This window comes from Protopterus annectens, chromosome 6.part0 (assembly GCF_019279795.1).
Source record: "Protopterus annectens isolate FY-2018-M chromosome 6.part0, PAN1.0, whole genome shotgun sequence".
Lineage (NCBI taxonomy): Eukaryota > Metazoa > Chordata > Ceratodontiformes > Protopteridae > Protopterus > Protopterus annectens.
In genome coordinates this window covers 226,502,158-226,520,991 of record NC_056737.1, presented here as the reverse complement: position 1 = coordinate 226,520,991, position 18,834 = coordinate 226,502,158, and the positions used below count along the sequence as shown (strand labels likewise).

General features: G+C 42.6%; 1 protein-coding gene across 1 annotated transcript in view; it reads right to left on the bottom strand.

Annotated features, from left to right (window-relative positions):
* Nucleotides 1–204: 204 nt before the first annotated feature.
* LOC122804227 (reactive oxygen species modulator 1) overlaps nt 205–18,834 on the bottom strand; it is a 158,541-nt gene continuing 139,911 nt past the window's right edge. The window contains exons 3-4 of the mRNA XM_044073972.1: nt 4,613–4,743; nt 205–417 (exon numbers count right to left, since the gene is read on the bottom strand). Coding sequence (XP_043929907.1) covers nt 309–417; nt 4,613–4,743 — 240 coding nt within the window. The 3' untranslated portion in view covers nt 205–308. The remainder of the gene's footprint in view (nt 418–4,612; nt 4,744–18,834) is intronic.

Sequence of the window (18,834 nt, the reverse complement as noted above, 5' to 3'; positions counted from 1 at the left end):
TTGCTCATCTTACAGTGAAGTTAAAACTGATGTCATTTCTGGACTTAAAAGAAACTAATCAAGAAGTGTATGAACAAGATTTCATAGAAAGTGTGCGTTTTACATTCCGTAGCATAAAGAAAAGCGGAGCAGACTTCCCATTATTTCATACTTTTCTTGTAAAAATGTACAGCTCAGTTTTGAATGAAGCAAACCAGCCAAAGCTTCTATACATATGTACAAGTTTTATTTCATGTTCAGTTATTTACATAAATTTTATTTTAGGTAGAATGGAATAGTAAAATTTTATTAAAAGAAAAGAATGTGCTTCAACATCGTATTCCCATTCCAATGGCCATGAACGTGCCAAATGTACCTCCACTCTGCAACATTGTTTTTCCAACTCCTCCAATCAGCTCACGACCTCTCATTCCAAATCTGAAAAGAAAGAGTTTAACTGTTAGTACAAGCAGCAGTGTACCTTAAGTACATAAGACTTTCAACAAATGACAAGTGTTCTCTGCCACGTTTACGGGCTGGCTGCTTGCTGGCGGATCCCATCCCCCCCACAAAAAAAGGTTTGCTTCACTGTACATGAAAGGTAAGGGACTGTTTTAGCTTAAAAAAAAAAAGTGTGTGCGGAGTGATGGAGTAGATATCGGTGAGTCAGTGATCTGATGTTCTAGCACAGTATGCTGGCTGGTACTTGGGTATAGTCTAGTGTGTTTTGTTATATGAAGTTCAAGGTTACTGATGTCTTGCAACCGTTATGCTTTGCCAGTATCATCTCAGAGTGACTCTCCCTTCTTAAGATAGGCAACTGCCAGTTACACCTGGGGTGAATTTATAAATACCCATCCAATTACTCTCAACGACAAAACCGAGGTTGTAGCATGATGGACAAAATAGGGAAGGAGATCTATGTCAGTCAGTCTTACTCCTTAATAAAAAGTTGTGTAGATAAATAAAAGGCACAAACTGTTTAACTACTTTCAACATTATCCACAGTTAAAAAGCCTTCAATTTGCATTAAGTGCCAGAAATAGAGTCTTGCATATATATGCATCCTTGTGTTAATGACTAACAAATCTATCTGCCCCTTTTTCAAGCTACCACCATTGAATTATATTCCTTTTTACAATTCAAAATATGCAGCTTTTTGTTTCGCAAAACAATGTTGCCCCTTAATGCACATTTACTTCTCTAAGATCTGGTGTGGGCTCCATTTGAACCTACTCTACAACTTTAGAACTATGCCATTTTTGGTTTACTATTAGAAGCCTTGTAACTGTAACATGTACCATACAGTTAAAAATAGGAACTTTGTTCTGTAGCAGTACATTAGTGTAGTCTTTTGGTATTATCTTCTCCTGGTGGGAGAAGACTATTCTAATTCTGTGTCTTACCAGTTCTGAAGCCTCCTTCAACATTGTCGAGTTATTTGGACAATTTTGTTTACTTCCTTTTGAATTATGTATACATTTCTACTGGAATGTGGCTTTTCTTTGCATCAGTTGTAAGAACTACACACATTTATAATATTTGGTTGTGATGAACCTTGCTTCACACTAGATTTGCAACTGCATAAGAATTCTGGCTCAATTTGTCTGTCTAGTCAGCATGTGCCTGTGCTCCCCTCAGGGTTAAAAAGTACTTTTATCAGTCACTGCTTCCTTCTGAAAATTTTTAGGTGCCAGACTGTCCTTTACAAGACATATGTTCTTACTATAACAGAGATTAAATATCAACATAGAATGCTGTCATTTCAGCTGGTGATGAGAATTTCTCACTTTCATTTTGCATACATCTGTTCCTTTTTCTGCATCTCCTTTACATTCTGTTCATTTTTCAGTTACCTTGCTTTAAGCAGTCAAAAAAAAAGGTGGTGGTAGGACAGAAAATTAATATAGAACCATTACCACATCCTGCAGTACTAAGGTGGTCACTTTCTTCCCACACTGAAGCATGCTAACCAGCAGATGTTTGAGTCAATCTGGAGTAATAAGCATGACATCTCCACACCCCAAATGGGAACGTAGCCCAGTGCCTGTTGGACCTGGGTTACATTATGCATAATTAAGAGACTCAATTTTTTTTTTACCAGCAGTGGAGGAACACTTCCAGACATAAATCATCTGGTATTTACTGTATTGTGGCTCAACAGGTCAACTGAACCGAGTGGTTTTCCTCAGGAATGGCAGCAGTGAGAAGATGCACATAAAGCTGGCCTATTCTCAGTCCCACAGAATTCTGTACATCAGTTTATATTAAAATGTGTCTGTGTCTAACCATATTTTCTGCGTCTGCACTCAGCCCAGTGGAATTTTTTGGTAAGGCCTGTTAGCATCCATCTCTTTCCATTCATTTCATCCGCATAAGGGAATGTGCGGAGATGAGAAAAAGCAAGTAGTTAGTGTGACCAGCTCTACTCCTGTCCCCCTGAGCTGGAAGATCCACGCAAGTGCCTTAATTGCTACAAAGTTTGTGAACCTGTTCTAAATTTAAAAGCACTCTGCTACTTAATTTCAGCTTACAGAGAGTGAAAAGAAATCATGTTTCATAAAATCCTCCAAAACTAGTTTCGAAAATAAAATTGCCAAAGATTCCAAAGACAACCACAAGGCATTCTATAACTATTTCAAGAATCTAAATGGCAATGCTCAGACCTGCTCTGAGCTAAAACAGAATGGCATTAAATATACTGATCCCAAGGATATTGCCAATATCCTGGCAGATCGATTCAGTGCCAACTTCACCTCCCTCTCACCCCCTAAATGACCCATCTCAATACCGGAAGACTGCCAAATTCCGGCAATAACGGCCACACAAGCAAAAAACGCACTCTCCAAAGCTAAGAATACAGCATCCATGGGACCAGATGACATCCTGGGCTGTGTACTACATGAACTAAAATATGAACTGGCACCTCACCTAAGTGTCATGTTTAATCATAGCCTCACCTCAGGTTTCGTGCCCACTGAGTGGCGCACAGCTGCAGTTATCCCACTCCATAAGGGGGGGATCTACCTTGGATCCCGGAAACTACCGTCCCATCAGTCTGATGAGCCTCATCTGCAAGGCCATGGAGCGTATTATCATGGAACTTATAAACAAAGACATTGGCAACCTTCAAACACTGGACCCCATCCAGTGTGGGTTCGTGAAGAGCCGATCCTGTCTACTGAACCTAACTGACTTCTTCAAATCAGTCTCCAGAGCCATGGACAAGGGTAAGGTGGTCCACACAGCCTATCTAGACCTTGCCAAGGCCTTTGACACCATCCCCCACTCTGGAATCATAGATAAACTTACTAAGCTGGGCATTAATTTCTACGTCACCCAATGGGTTAACTGGCTTACTGATAGAACCCACACTGTAAAAGTAGCAGACTCCAAATCCAGTTCCAGACAAGTGACAAGTGGAGTACCTCAGGGTTCAGTCCTGGGACCGCTCTTGTTTGGCATCTACTTCTCTGAAGTACAGGCCAATACTAAGGGACTCTGGCTAACAAAGTTCGCAGATGACTGCAAACTGGGAGCCATTATTGAATCCCCAAATGATGTGGATACACTACAAAAGGGCCTTACAGAAACAGATGCTTGGTGCCAGAGCCATGGGCACAAGCTCAATGCCAAGAAATGTATAGTTATCCCGTTTGGGAAAAAACATGTATCCGTGAATTACCATATAGGTGGCAGTACACTAAACACCGAAAGTGTGATAAGAGACTTAGGGACACAGGTGGACAGTGGTCTCACCTTCGATAACCACATCACCACAACAGTCAGGAAATCCTTCTATGTGGCACACCTCATCACTAATGGCTTTTTATCCAGAAAAAAGGAGGTCATTGTCCCACTGCACTCATCCCTCATTAGACCCATTATAGAATACAACGCCCCATTTGGTATGTACCTCTCAAGACATCTGCAACACCTGGAAAGGCCGCAGAAATACCTCACTAAAAGAATCACAGGCCTAAAGCAGATGCCCTACGCTGACCGCCTTAAAAAACTCCAGCTATACTCTGTCGCATATCGTCTACTCAGAGGCGATCATTGCTTAACATAGAAGGCCATGTCAAACCCAGAGCTGTTGGACATGCTACCCTTAAAGGAATCCCAATCCCTCAGAGCCACACGCTCCAGGGATCTAAACCTTGCCATCACAATAAACAAAACATGTTGGAGGGATAACTTCCTGACCCAGAGACTCCCCAGACTCTGGAATAGATTGCCCATACATGTCAAGCAGAGTGCCTCTTTGGCCCTCTTCAAAAGGAACCTTGACGATTGGATGGGAGAAAGGAAATTCACCCTGGGGATCACGTCAGTCGCCCTGCTAGACAGGGGTCCAGGGAAGTAAATAGTGTGGGAAGAAATAGCTAGGGAATTGTTATGGCTAGGCTTGTACAGGCCCTAGGGCTGATAGCCTAGTACCAACCTATGAACCTATGAGAACATCTTAAAAAAAAAAAAAAGGGGGGGGGCAAAACACTTTGCAGGCACTAATCCAGCTGCATTTTGAAAGCTAAACAGTACAAAAACATTAACTACCTTATTTCTAAACTAATGGGTAGAATGCACCACTATTCACTACTAGAGTGGTTATGAAGTCTTGTTTTATAGGCACCTGAGACATGAGAATGTGCCGAAAAAGGCTCCTGCTACCATTCCAACTGCCATCCCCATCATGAAACCCATCTTCACTCTGTCAAAGCAGCTGGGCTGGGACTGTCCGTAGGGTCCAACTGCTACTGGCATCTAAAAATAAATAAAAGCATACATTAAGCATTATGATCCTACAGAAATTTGCCTTTAAAGCTTTGCAGTACATGTACACTTCTATCGGTGTATCCTTCTGGACAAAAAAATTAAATTTTTTCTTCCTATTTTCATGGCCAACATCGCTCCCTGCAGTTACCTACACAAAATGTACCACTTGATACTGTGAATCATTCATACCCCAGCACCTCTCTTTATTCACCTTGATTTTGAATAGTTCAAGCATTCATGAAGGTAAACTCCACACTGGAATTCAGAAGCATTTTTCCCCACTGTATTCTGTACAGTCACAAAATGGCCAAATCATACCTCACCAGCCCTTTTCTTTTTCACCCTGCGTGTGAGTAGATAAAGCCTTCTTAAAGGAAAAGTCCACCCAAGAACTCTTTTTTATCGTGTTCTTGCATCCTAGCTAGATTAATGTGTCAAAATCACTGATTTTACCACACAATGGTCATCAGGAAGCCAGACCCTCTAATGTGATCTTGTTTACTGCTTTATCCTCTTATTCCAAGTCCTCCTTATAACAAGTCGTGCTTGCTCAGTCTCTTACAAGCAGCATGTGAATCCTAGAGTTGATCTAGCAGACAGGCACCGCTACCCAGTACAAGAGTTTAACTCCCATGTAAACAAAATGGCAGTAGTGTAACTCAAAAGCATCTTACATAGCCTCTGAAAATTTACTTTTAATTTTTTGCCCCAATTGTCATATTTGAACTGTTCTCCGAGTTGCACTAACCTATTTTCAATAAAATAAAGCAGCTGAACTGTAAATATTTCTAAGGGTTCATCACATAGACTTCCAAAGATGTCAAAGCTAACATTGTAAACAACACTTAAATGAACTTGTGACAGATGTGAAAACTGCTGCTTCTACTGGTGAATGGCTACAGTGGGAAGTTTTTTTTTTTTTTTTTTAAAGTATCCTTAATGTTTTGAAAAAATGTGCTGCATTTTGTATAACAATTTTACAACTCCATGCAGCCCAGTACAAAACAGTTACAACCTTAAATGTGTAAGTTGTATTTTTTTTTTTTTTAACTGGAGTACAAATGTCCTCCTGAATTTCATTTTCACACTTCTGTTTATTGATGTCACTGGAGCTTGACAAATTAGAAGTTACCATCTGTACTACACCCAAGACTGCAGTTACAGAAAATAATACCTCCAACAGATAGACCTCTCTCACATATCGAAAAAAAAAACTCCAAGTAGACCACTCTCCTACAAAAAAAGTTATCTATGAGCAATATTATTATTTCTCTTTAAAACAAATGCAGTGGATCAAAATTTAAGTGTCCATCACACTGTGAACTACTAGTGTAAGACTGTGGACAGTACGAGTATAAGAATAAAAGATTTCCCTTTCTGTGTCTGTAATACATCAAGTACACAGAGAGAAACTCCTATGCCAAAAAACATGAGTGTGTAAAGAAACCTTATGCTTGAATTGAACTGGACGCGAGGGTGGAGTTTTCCTTACGTATTCATCATACATGCAAGTGCCTGGTCATGTCTCTCACACTCATTTCAGCTTTGGTATAATCTAACCCCCTCAACCCATTCATCTGAAATCTGTAAATATTTTGCCTTTTCCACAGCAGTCCCGTGTGACAAAATGTCTAATAATGCACTTTATGATTACAATCCAACTTCCATCTTCTTGGTTACCTGCACAGTACTACTGATCTCTGCTTTGAATATTTAATTACGCAGCAATATCAGAAAGAAAAACTGAATAATGTAAACTCCCAACCTCCACTTACTACTTTTCCTGGTTGAAATTCATTCCCTAACAGCTTCCTATACATATTAAACCCTCCTATAATCTAAATTTTAACACTTTCCCTTCTGAGAAATCCATGTTGATTCTCACCTTTCAAACTAACATTTACTTTGTTATAAACCTCTTCAAAATCCTACTGCTGAAGGTCAACTTGGGTACTTCTAATTTTAAAAGGCATTTCTCATCTAATTTCTTAAAAAAAGAAGTTATGTACCTACCATAATGTTCGATGTTTGAAGTCCATCTCACCCTTCATTCTTACACTTTGGTTTGGAGACAAACATCGGCTCCGACTTGGCCATACTCTAGCACAAAAACTTCTGGTTGGCTCGTGGCTAGGAGGTATCCCATGATGCATCACTAACATAACCCAGATCTTGTTTGCTGCAAGGAGAAACATACACAGACAAAGAACAAACCAAGTTGAAAAGACTAACAACCAAAAAAGCAGGAGAAACTCTACCCCCAGGTCAAGGAGGGGGCAGGAGGGTGGGTCCGTAATAATGAAAGACGAGATGGACTACAAACATCGAAGGTTATGGTAGGTACATATCTTCTTTATGTCCTGTAGTCCTATCTCAACTTCATTCTTACACTTGGGACAGTGTCCCTAGCACCTTCATCTCGGGTGGCTCATTGGAAAATGCTCCCGAGTACTGTGGAACCAAAGGAAGACCTGTTCCTGGAAGCCATGTCCAACTTGTAATGAGTAATGAATGTATGAGGTGAAGCCCATGTTGCTGCAGCACAAATGTTGTCTATTGGAATTTTAGCCTGAAAAGCTACAGAGGTAAACACAGACCTGGCAGAATGAGCTTTCACCTTGAAGGGAAGATCTTTGCCACTGGATGAATAGACAAAGGAAATGCAGCTGGAAATCCAGTGAGATAATGTAACTTTAGAAACTGGAAGGTCCTTCCTAGTATCTGAAAAGGAAACAATTGATCTGACCTTCTGAAATCTTTAGTTCTGTCCAGATAAAAACACAATTGTCTATGCATATCTAGTTGGTGAAATTTGTACTCTTCCTTGTTAGAAAAATTAGGGAAGAAAACAGACAATTCAATGGACTGATTAATACTGGCTTGAGAAGAAACCTTAGAAATAAAAGGATTTGTCCGTAAGGAGACCCTATCTTTGTGAAACACCAAATAAGGGGGCTTAATGGAAAGAGCTTGCAGTTCAGAGACCCTTCTTGCAGAAGTGATAGCCACTAAAAATATAGTTTTCCAAGATAATAACTTAAGGTCACATGTTGCTGAAGGTTCGAAAGGACTTGACGTAAGTTTATGGAGAACAAAGTTCAAATCCCATGGCGCCACCAGATCCATGACTTGGGGTCTTAACAAGGTGGTCCCTTTAAGGAAAGCTCTACACAGTCTATGAGCCATAAGGTTGCCAAATGAAAAGTGGAAATAGTTGCCAGTCGAACTTTAATAGTGGCAGCTGCTGAACCTTGGTGTAACAACTGAGAAAGGAAGAAGTCTAAAATGGCAGAAATGGGAGCTGTGTACGGATCAAGGTTTCTCTCACGGGCCTAAAAGGTGAATCTTTTCCATTTACTGGTGTAAATCTTTCTGGTAGAAGGTTTGTGAGAGAATGTCAGAATGTGTACAACATCAGGAGAAAAATCATGAAGCCTGACTAGGGATAGACTTGGAGCAGTCAAGCTGTCAAACTGAGGGTGTGGAGAGAGGGATGGAACACCCCTGACATGTGCATTAGCAAATCTGGCACTGGGCCCAGAGTCCACGGTTTGTCCATTAGATAAGCTCTGAGAAAGGGGAACCAAATCTGTCGAGGCGAGTAAGGAGGAATTAGGATCATTTTGCTTCCCAAGGATACTGCTTTCTGAATTACCTTCGATATGAGGGGGAATGATGGGAAAGCATTGAGAAGTCCCGAGGGCCAATCGTAAAAGAGTGTGGCAAACAGATCGCAGCAAGGCTGACCCCATTTTGGAAAAATTTGTTCCGCAATGTATGTATTCAGAGACCACTCGTGAGGCATCAGAATAGCCCTGCTGATCCTGTCGGCTACCACATTGGATTTCCCCGGGATGTGCGTTGCGACCAGAAAGAGCTGGGAAGACACTGCCCACTCCCACACTCGAAGGGCTTCTCTGCATAGGGGGTAAGATTTGGTCCCACCTTGTTTGTTTATATGCCATACCACTGACATATTGTCCGAGTGGATCACAATCGTCCCTAGAAGGAGAAAGCTGTGAAGTGCTTGCAACGCCAAAAGCACTGCTCTCAACTCCACGATGTTGATATGTAAATGAGCCTCATGTTCCTGCCACGTGCCTTGGACTGTTCTCCCTAGATAATGCCCCCCCATCTGATCTGGGAGGCATATGTGATCACAGTGGCAACGGGGGGAACACAAACAGTCTGCCTGTGTTTAGATTGCTGATCTGGGTCCACCAGCATATCCTGTTTGCACAAATCTGTTATCAGGATGGGTCGAGAAAGAGGTAGATACTGCAGTGACCATTGGGCAAAAAGTAACCACTGCAGGACCCTCATGTGCAGGCTGGCTAATGGAACTAATGTTACTGTCAAAGCCATTGTCCCCAACAACTTGAGCACCATCTTTGCTTTCGCTTTCCTTAGAGGAAGTAAGCTCAAAACTTGTTCCCAGAGGTTCTGAATTCTTTTTACAGGAAGGCAAGCCCTCATTGAGACGGTGTTTACTTCGGCGTCAAAAAAATTGACATGCTGAGAGGACGATAATGCAGATTTTTGCCAATTTACTGTAATCCCCAACTGCAGGCAAGTTGAAATAGTAACGCCCATGGCCTGTAACAGTAGATGCCTGGTGGTGGCAGTCAGGAGCCAGTCGTCCAGGTAAGGAAACACCTGGAATACCTGACTTCTCAAGTGAGCTGTAACCACTGCCACTCATTTGGTGAACACCCTGCGGGCTGTGGTGAGTCCAAAGGGCAGGGCACGAAACTGATAATGACTGGCTCCCAGCCGGAAGCGTGACTTCTTGATGCCCTGTTCATTTTGATACAGCAGTATGCATCTTTGGAGGTCTATGGAGCACATCCAAATGTCTTTCCCTAATAACAGGAGTATCGACTGTAAGGTGACCATTCGGAACTTGGACTTCTGTATAGATTCGTTCAATTTGTTGAGATCCAAGATGGGTCTCAAGTCCCCTGTTCTTTTTGCCACCAAAAAGAGTCTAGAGTAAGTCCCTAATCCTACTTGGTCTGCGGGGACGGGCTGGAGGACTCTCTTTACGAGCAACTTTTGGATTTCTAGAGTTGCTGGTTCCCTGTGATTGGGTGGCACATATGGGATTCGTCTGGTCCGAGGGGGTAGAGAAGAGAAGGGGATATGGTAACCACTGGTAATTATCTTTAATACCCACTTGTCTTGAGTGATATCGTGCCAGGCTTCTGGGTATAAAGAAATACGACCCCCGACTGACTCAAGAGACACGCAGTCGGGCCTCCTTTCAGGAGCGCTGATAGGGACGACCACGAAAGGACGGCCACAAAAAGAATTATGGTCTCCCTGGTTCTGCAGGCTTCCTCTGCCTCTAGGGCGTCATCTACCATAAGTTCCTCCTCCTCTGCCTCTGGAGAAGGAATCACACCTTGTGCGTCCTGAAAAAGCTTCTGCAACTTTTTGAACCACATTTTGCCGCCCTTTTGCCCTTTGGGATAGGGTCTAGAAGGAACTGAAAAACTGACTCCCATGGCAGACAGGGTTTTTTCCTTTCTGGTGAGTGTGTCCTTTACCTTGGGTCCAAACAATGAGGATCCAACAAAAGGGGCTTGGTAAACGTAGACTTAAAGGCCTCTGTAAAGTTACACAAAAACGCATCCAGGAGTGTCTCCTAAGAGAGACTCCTGAATCCACTGCCCTACTCACTCCATCAGCTGCATAAGATATCAGCCTCATGGAGGAGTACAATAGAATTTAGGATAGACATCTGTGCGTTAACCTTCTGAGATACTGCATCAGATAAGTTATCCTGCAGAGCATCTCCCAGCTCTTTTAGGAGATCTCTCTAGAGCCTTGTGAAATGAGACAGGTAGTTTAGCGATTTAAGTGTAAAAGCTGCTGAAGAAAAGACATGCTTCTCGTACCTATCCATTGGTCGAGACTCCTTGTTCGGTGGATGGACAGTGGAGGAAGTTTCAGCAAGTTCCTTTTTAGTGGCTATCTACTGAAACGCCCTTAAGAAAGTCCTTGTCCTGGGGTGCTGACAAAAATTTATTTGGTCTTCTTGGAACCGGTTCCACAGAATAAGGAGATTCCCACACTTTTCGACTCACGAGATCCAGTAGTTCGTAAAAAGGTGGAGACACCAAATAGGCGGAGGGCTGAGACCTGAAAGCCTTCAGGTACACTGACTCCTCATCAGAAGAGGATGTGGTGGGCCAGCCGCCTCTCTGTTTCAGAATCTCAAGGATATCGGTGAATGAGATATCAGAGGACGACTTGGGGGACCCTTCTGACTCCTCAAGGTCAGTGTCTGATGTAATAGACTCATCAGGGGAGTCAACATGTTTCCTCTTACAAGTTTTCTTCCTAGGTGGGTCGAGACCTCGGAAGACTGGGGACCACTCATGGAGGTTTCCTGAGGCTGCGAGTCTCTGCTGTGTTGGGAGAGAGAGGGAGCTGAGACTGAAGCCGGTGCTTTAGGGGGAAGAGTGCTGGTACCTGTGGTTGAAACTGAAGACCTGGACAGCACACTCAATCACCTCGAAAGCCGATCCTCCTGGCTCCGAGGATGCCCTCCGCGGTCCTTGGCACCAAGGAGTTGGGCTCCGAGGCAGATGTGGGGTCCAAGCTCACCCACACCGAAGCACCGAGCGGTAGGCTCGGAACTGAAGTTGTTTGATTCGAAGCATCCATCTCGGGCCCGACTGGAGAACTGAGGACCTTAGACCCCACGGACAGCGCCAAAGGGTCAGAGCGGATATCGGAACAGAGAGACCAACCGAGGTAGCTGGAACAGATCTTTCCACAACCCAAGGCACCGACGAATCTGGCTCTGATGGCTCAGTGAGGCTCTGAGGAGGAACATCGACAGGGTGTGAGGGCATATTAGGCTCTGGAGCCGACTGGGACGGAGCCGAAAGTAAATTTGCCAGCGCCAAAGTCTGAAGTAGTCTACACAACACTCTCTCGACATCCTCATCAGAAAGGCTCTTAGAGGACCTGGAAGATAGAGCGGGGGACCTAGATCACTGGAATATAGGTGACCTAAGAGTCTGGGAAACGGGTTGGAGTTCAGCTGACCGGCTCTGAGATGCAGTCTCAATTATTGGCTCCGAAACTGAATGATCCACAATGGAAACCTCTGTCGGCACCGAAACCAGTGGAGCCGGAGAGGATGTAGTCACTTTGGTAATTGGAATGGGTAGGAGACCGCCTTTTCGTAGCTTTTGGTTTGTCTTTCTTGGAAGAGGAAGGAGATTTAGAGCTGGAGGAAGAAGATGTCAATTCATCCTCAAAAACAGTTTGTTCTTCCTCTCCTGAAAAACACAGGGACTAAATGCATGACAAAACAGGCAAGACTCTTGGAGGTGAACAGCCCCCAAACAATACACACACAGATAGTGCCCATCCATTAAGGGCATTTTCTGGGCACATTTAATACACTTTTTGAAGCCTGAAGGCTTGTGATCCTTGGTATCTTTGGACATAGTGCAATAACCACTAAGAACAAAGCAGAACAACTATTTTCAAACAGATAGAACAGCACCGTACAGACAAAAAAGGCAAGCAGAGGACTAGGTCCTCTAATTTAAACAGGCCTAGCCCAGGAAGAAACAAAAAACAGAACAGAGGACTAGGTCCTCTAATTTAAATGGGCCTAGCCCAGGAAGAAACAAAAAACAGAACAGAGGACTAGGTCCTCTAATTTAAATGGGCCTAGCCCAGGAAGAAACAAAAAACAGAACAGAGGACTACGTCCTCTAACTTCAATGGGCCTAGCCAAAGGGGAAAGGAAAAAGCGAACAGAAAAGCAGCACAAGTGAAGCGATACAGGGTTACAATAGGCCAACAGAAGAACGGCCAATCAACGTACAAACAGTACAGACAGCAAACGATGCAGCAAATAGTCTAAAATAGACACGGATAGCAAAAAACACACTAAACTACCAAAAACGTCATTTGTAGCCAACAAACTATTCAAAGATACTGAAAATTTTCACTTAGCCACGGCCAAGAAGAATCACGTCTGAGCAGCAAACGAGACCTGGGTTATGTTAGTGATGCATTCCAAAAAAACAACCAGCAGATAGCGGAAGCCATAAAAAAAATATTGTTTCACATCATTCAAGACATCAGTATACAATAGTAACAGACCGGTTTCGGCTTATAATTCTCTAAGCCTTCATCAGTGTAAAGACACAATAAAACTCAAACATTTATATACCGTCTCACCAGCCCATAAACCAATTAAAGGTGTTCATTTAATCCTGGGGCAAAAAGCCCTCCCAGTTTAATAATCCATTTTCTCCAAGTAGCTCACCCCATCCAGATTTATTAAATTTAATATCCAGGATTCTGTCTATAATAATAAAATGAAAAGATGTTGTTTGGTGAATTTCAGTATGTTTGTACAGAGCATTTGTGTATTTTTTTATTTTTAATCTCACTAAGATGTTCTGAAATTCTATGTTTAAACGGTCTGGACGTTTGACCTACATAGAAATCAGAGCACTTGCATGTGGCCAAATAAATAAGCCAATCTGAGCTGCAGTTTGCAAAAAAAGGGCATTTTTACTACTGAAGCTGTTCGCTTGCAATACTCTACTACATTGTGTGCAGTGACCACATGAAAAACATCCTTTGACAATTTGTCCCTCGATAGTTCTTTGTAACCTATCCTTGGGTTGATAATCACCTTGTTTATAGTGGTTAAAGGACGACACCAACTTTTTCCCATTCCTAAAGGAAAAATGGCACTCTGCTCCCAGTAATTCGGAGAGCCTGTTGTCCGCCCTAAGGCTGTTCCAGTTAGTTTGCACACTATCAGTAAGTGCCCCAACATTTCTACCATAAGTAGTCACTAGCCTTAAATGGCCCTTAGTACTACCCTGCTTGTCATGATACTGTAAAAGTGTTTCCCTATCCATACCACTGACAGTATTCCTAGCCTGCATAATATAAATGTATATGAAAACATAGTGAATATGGAGGGATTATTCCGGACGTTTGTACAGAAACATTAGCAGGAAACGTATTGAATACATCATCCTACCCTCTCTCCTCCTTGGAATTAAGCATTCTGAATAAAGGTCTTTCATATATACCTGGTTGCTTTGTTTCAGAGTATTATTTTGTCAAAGATGTGGTTGAGTTTTGCAGAATTTTTAACTTGCTTTTTCAGGATAAAGGGAATACTGATGTTCATGATCATTTTAGATATCACAAATCTATGTTTTCACCCCCCATGCATCACAGTGTATTAGCATTCCAAAATTCCACTCTTGGAGATCTTCGTTTCAACTCCAGGAATAGCCACATTAAAGCTAGTAATGTAACCGTACAAGAGATAAATATTATTTCTAAGTTAGCAGATAACCACGAGACAGTTTATTCTGAAAGCAGATAAAGGAGGTGATGTGGTGGTGCAAAACTAGGAGCAATATAAGGTGGCCAAAAATCAGTTAGTGGACAACAGATATGTGCAACTTACTTATAACCCTACAAAAAATTTTCAAAAACAGATAGATGATTTTCTATCATTAGCTGTAGAAGAAGGAGTTATCACTGATAATGTTAACAGCTTGCCATCCTGGACCCAAATAATCAGTACATATATTTTCTACCAAATATACACAAAAATCTGCATAATCCCCCTGGCCGGCCAATAGTGTCTGGAAGAGGATCTATGACTGAGTCACTTTCCCAATATTTAACGAAGTATTTGAAGCCATTATTAAAGTGGGTAAGGGCTCGTCTGAAAGACGCTACTGAATTCTTGCAGGTCATCTCTGGGAGATGCAAATAGAAGATGAATGGATACTCTGTACCCTGGATGTCAAAGCCCTCTATACCAATATCCACATTGGGCAGACATCCAGGCGTTAGAATATTGGTTGTACAGGTCAGAATTGTATCCACCAGGTTTTAACACTCTTCTTCTGGGTTTAACTGAACATGTATTAACTAAGAATGTCTTTTTCTATCACAATACATGTTATCTACAAATCAAAGTTACAGCTATGGGGGCCTCACTTGCTCCTATATATGCAGATATATTTATGGCATAGAGCAAATTATTTATGACTGTTACCATAATCTGTACCTTAATCAAATAGATATCTGGAAAAAAATATTTAGATGATTGTTGGATGGTATGGAGATCGGATGCGGGACATCTGGCAGAGTTCATAGAATATCTAAATGAAAACAAATGGGGAACTGCATTTACGGTAAATTATAAGGATAGTATTACCTTCCTGGATGTACTGATAACTAGAGCTTCAGACAACACTGACAACGGAAGTATATTGTAAGTTCCCCGAATATAATGCCCTTCTCCATGCCTCCAGTTTTCATTCCCCTCATATGCAAAAAAGTACAGTTGTGTACACTTACCATAAATGTAGATGTTAGAGTGTATTCACTGTTGCAGTCATTACATTTGGGTAATCTGCTGGCAGGTTGCCCTCAGTCAGCCTGAATTCCAAAGTCATGGGTCCTGCATCGGCTGCTGTCTTCTCTTCCATGACGTCAGGTCGTCAGGGGTACAAAACATGCAGCCGATGCCATTTTCTTTAGTTTTTCTTGTCCCCGATGTCAGGTGCCCCCAAAAAGGTAGCAATATTATCTATCTATCTATCTATCTATCTATATCTATATATCTCTATATCTATATATCTATATATCTATATATCTATATCTATATCTATATACACACATATATAAAAATCTGTATACCTGCATCAATATAAACTTTACCTTCATCTACAAGCAAATACACCACATAGTTTGTAGAGGATAGAGAAGGAAAGATAAACTATAGAATGACAGGGGGATGGCGGGAGGGTAACCTAGACTGCAATAGTGAATACACTCGAACATCTACATTTATGGTAAGTGTACACAACTGTACTATGTTCTTAGTGTTTCACTGTTGCAGTCATTACATTTGGGAATTCCAAAGCTATGGTTGGGAGGCTGGAGCTAAACAGCATTAGGTGCGGCTATAAGGCCCTGCAGCACTGCAGTGGCAAAGCCTGCCCTGGACTTAGAGAGGCAAATGGTAATGCTTTGTAAAGGTGTGAACAGAACTCCAAGTAGCAGCCTCTAGAATGTCTTTGGTTGGTACTCCTCTGAGAAAGGCTGCCAAAGTAGCTGCAGCTCTGGTGGAATGAGACCTAATGCCCTTGGGCACAGGTTTACCATGGTGTAAGTAACAGAAATGGATGCAGTGGCTTATCCACTTTGAAATAGTCTGCTTTGAGACAGCCTTTCCTTCTGATCCTGCAGTATATGACACTAGTAATTGCTCAGTTTTTCTTAGAGCTTTTGTCCTGCTCAAGTAGAAACTTAGCTGTCTGTGCACATCCAAGGAATGCAGAATTCTCTCCCCTTTGTTCTGCGGACTTGGATAAAAAGTTGGCAGATGAACGGTTTGGTTAAGAGCCACACTGGAAACCACTTTAGGCATAAAAGTAGGATTTGTCCTCAGACACACCCTGTCTGGGTAAAACATGATAAAAGGCTCTACAGCCATGAGGGCCTGTAGCTCTGAAACTCTTCTTGCTGAAGTTAATTGCTAGCAGCAGAGCTGTCTTCCATGATAATAACTTTATATCAGCGGTAGCGGCTGGTTCAAATGGAGGCAGGGAGAGTTTTTCCAACACATAATTGAGGTCCCATGCAGGTAATGGTGATCTTCTAGGAGTCCTTAGGTTTTTGGCTCCTCTAAGATACTGCTTTAGTAAAGGATGAGAAAAGACTGGTGGCTCTGTATTGTAATGAGCCGAAATGGCAGGGGCATGGATCTTGATTGATGAGAAGGATAGACCTTAGTCAAGCATCTCAGTTAAGTATTGTAATATGAGGTATATGTGGTTCTGCTGTATCAGTTCCTTGTGCTTGATACCAAGCACAGAATCTCTTCCATTTGTCAGCATAAGATTTTCTAGTACTAAGCCTTCTGGCTTCCAAAATGACATCCATCACAGCTTTACCGAGAGGTGTCGTTCGTATGACTACATGATTAGCCATGCTGTCAGGTTCAGAGTCTGTAGTTGATTGTGCAGGATCTGATTGTTTTGCTGGGACAGTAGTAATGGTCTTTGAAGCAAGGTCCAAGATGGGTATCGAGACAAGTTCCTTAGGATCGGGTACCAGTATTGACAGGGCCAGTCCGGGGCAATTAATATCATCTTTGGTTTCTCTTGTCTGACTTTTAGGAGGACCTTGGGTAGAAGAGGCAGAGGAGGAAAGAGGTTTTTCCAACTGAAGGATAGAGCGTCCACTTCCCATGCTTGTCTGTGATAAGTCCTTGTGCAGAATCTTTTCAATTGATAATTTTGAGGAGAGGCAACTAGATCTATGTCTGGGCTCCCCCATTTCTCTGTTATCATGCTGAATACTTGTGGATTTAGTTTCCACTCGTGAGGATCCATAAGGTTTCTGCTTAAATCGTCTGCCAGAGCGTTCTGTTTTCCTGGCAGGAATTGAGCTTGAAGATTTAATTGCTAGGTCAATGCTGTGTCCCACAGTGCCATGGCTAATCTGCAAAGGGGGAGTGTGTGCCCCCTTGCTTGTTTATATACCACATGACCGTGGTGTTGTCTGTCTTTATCAGTAGCTGTCCTGGATGAAGTAAGTCCTTGAAGGCTGTTAGGGCATTTTGAACAGCTAGCATCTCTTTCTGGTTGATATGTAGATGCATTTGATTTGGTGTCCATATGCCCCGAATGCATCTTCCTGCCATGTGGGCCCCCCCCAGGCATAATCTGATGCGTCTGTTAAGGTTTGGCTGGCAGGGGGTCGAGTGAAGGGCCGTCCCCTGTTTTGGTGACAGGCCTTCGCCCACCACAGAAACTCCTGTTGCAGGCAGGGGATGATTGGAATCATTGCTTCCAGACTGTGTGAATATTGACTCCATAAACTTTTTAGGTACCATTGAAGTTTCCTCATATGCAGTCTTGGATATGGAATTAGTAGGATGCAGGATGCCATGAAGCCCAGAGCCTGCAGAATTTGTCTTGCAGAAGACTGGGTTTTTGTTGCCATCAGTTTGAAGTAGTCAGCTGCCTTTGTTTGTCTGGCATGAGGTAAGCCATCTGGGCAGTTGTATGCAAGCTTGCACCCAGGAATGTTATCTTTTGAGAGGGTACCAGTTGTGATTTCCTTTCATTTATTGTGTACCCTAGGCATGCTAGAAGCCTTTTCACAAACGCCAGGTGTCGTAGAAGAGTGTCCTTGTTCTCTGCTTGAATGAGACAGTCGTCAAAGTAAGGATATATTTGAATACTTCTTAGTCTGCAAAATGCAATTACTGGTGCCAGGCACTTTGGCTTATCTACTGCGTCCAGGGTCTTTACAAAGGGCAGTACAGAGAATTGGTAATGCATTAAGCCAGCCTTGAATCTGAGGTATCTTCTGCACGACTGTCTTAGGCCATGCAGGTATGCCTCTTTTAAGTCTTAAGTCACCAGCCAGGCATTCTTGCCTAGCATGGCAGAAGCTGTTGCAAAGTGAGCATTTTGAATTTTGGAATGTCCAGGTATGTGTTCAAAATTGATAAATCCAGTATTGGCCACCAGGCCTTGTCCTTTCTGGGTACCAAGAACAGTCGAGTAAAAACCTTGTCCTTTTTCCTGTTCTGGTACTGTCTGAATGGCCCCCATATCCATGAGGGACGTAACCTGTTTGAGCCTCTGCCCATTGTTTTTTTGGCAGGTCTGGCCAACCATTTGTCATTGGCAGAGTGTGGAAATGGAATCTGTATCCCTGTGATACGATGTTCAGTACCCACCTGTCCTGGGTTATTAACTGCCAATTTTGAGTAAAAAGTGCTAATTTTCCCCCTATGGGTGCTGCCAAAAGATAAGTGCTTGGTGTAGGCAGAGGGAAGTCATTGGGATTGCTTTCTGTAGGTTTGCGCTTTATCTCCTCCAGATTTGGAGGTAGATGCGCCCCATTGCTTTGACCTGTATGAGTCTTGAGCCTGGTACCTGGAACACTTAGGGCGTCTGGATTTGCCCCTTTGAGCTCTGTCTGACACAGGAAAGGACCAATTTTTTGTAGGCCAGTGTCTACTGAATCTAGGTGGCTGCACTT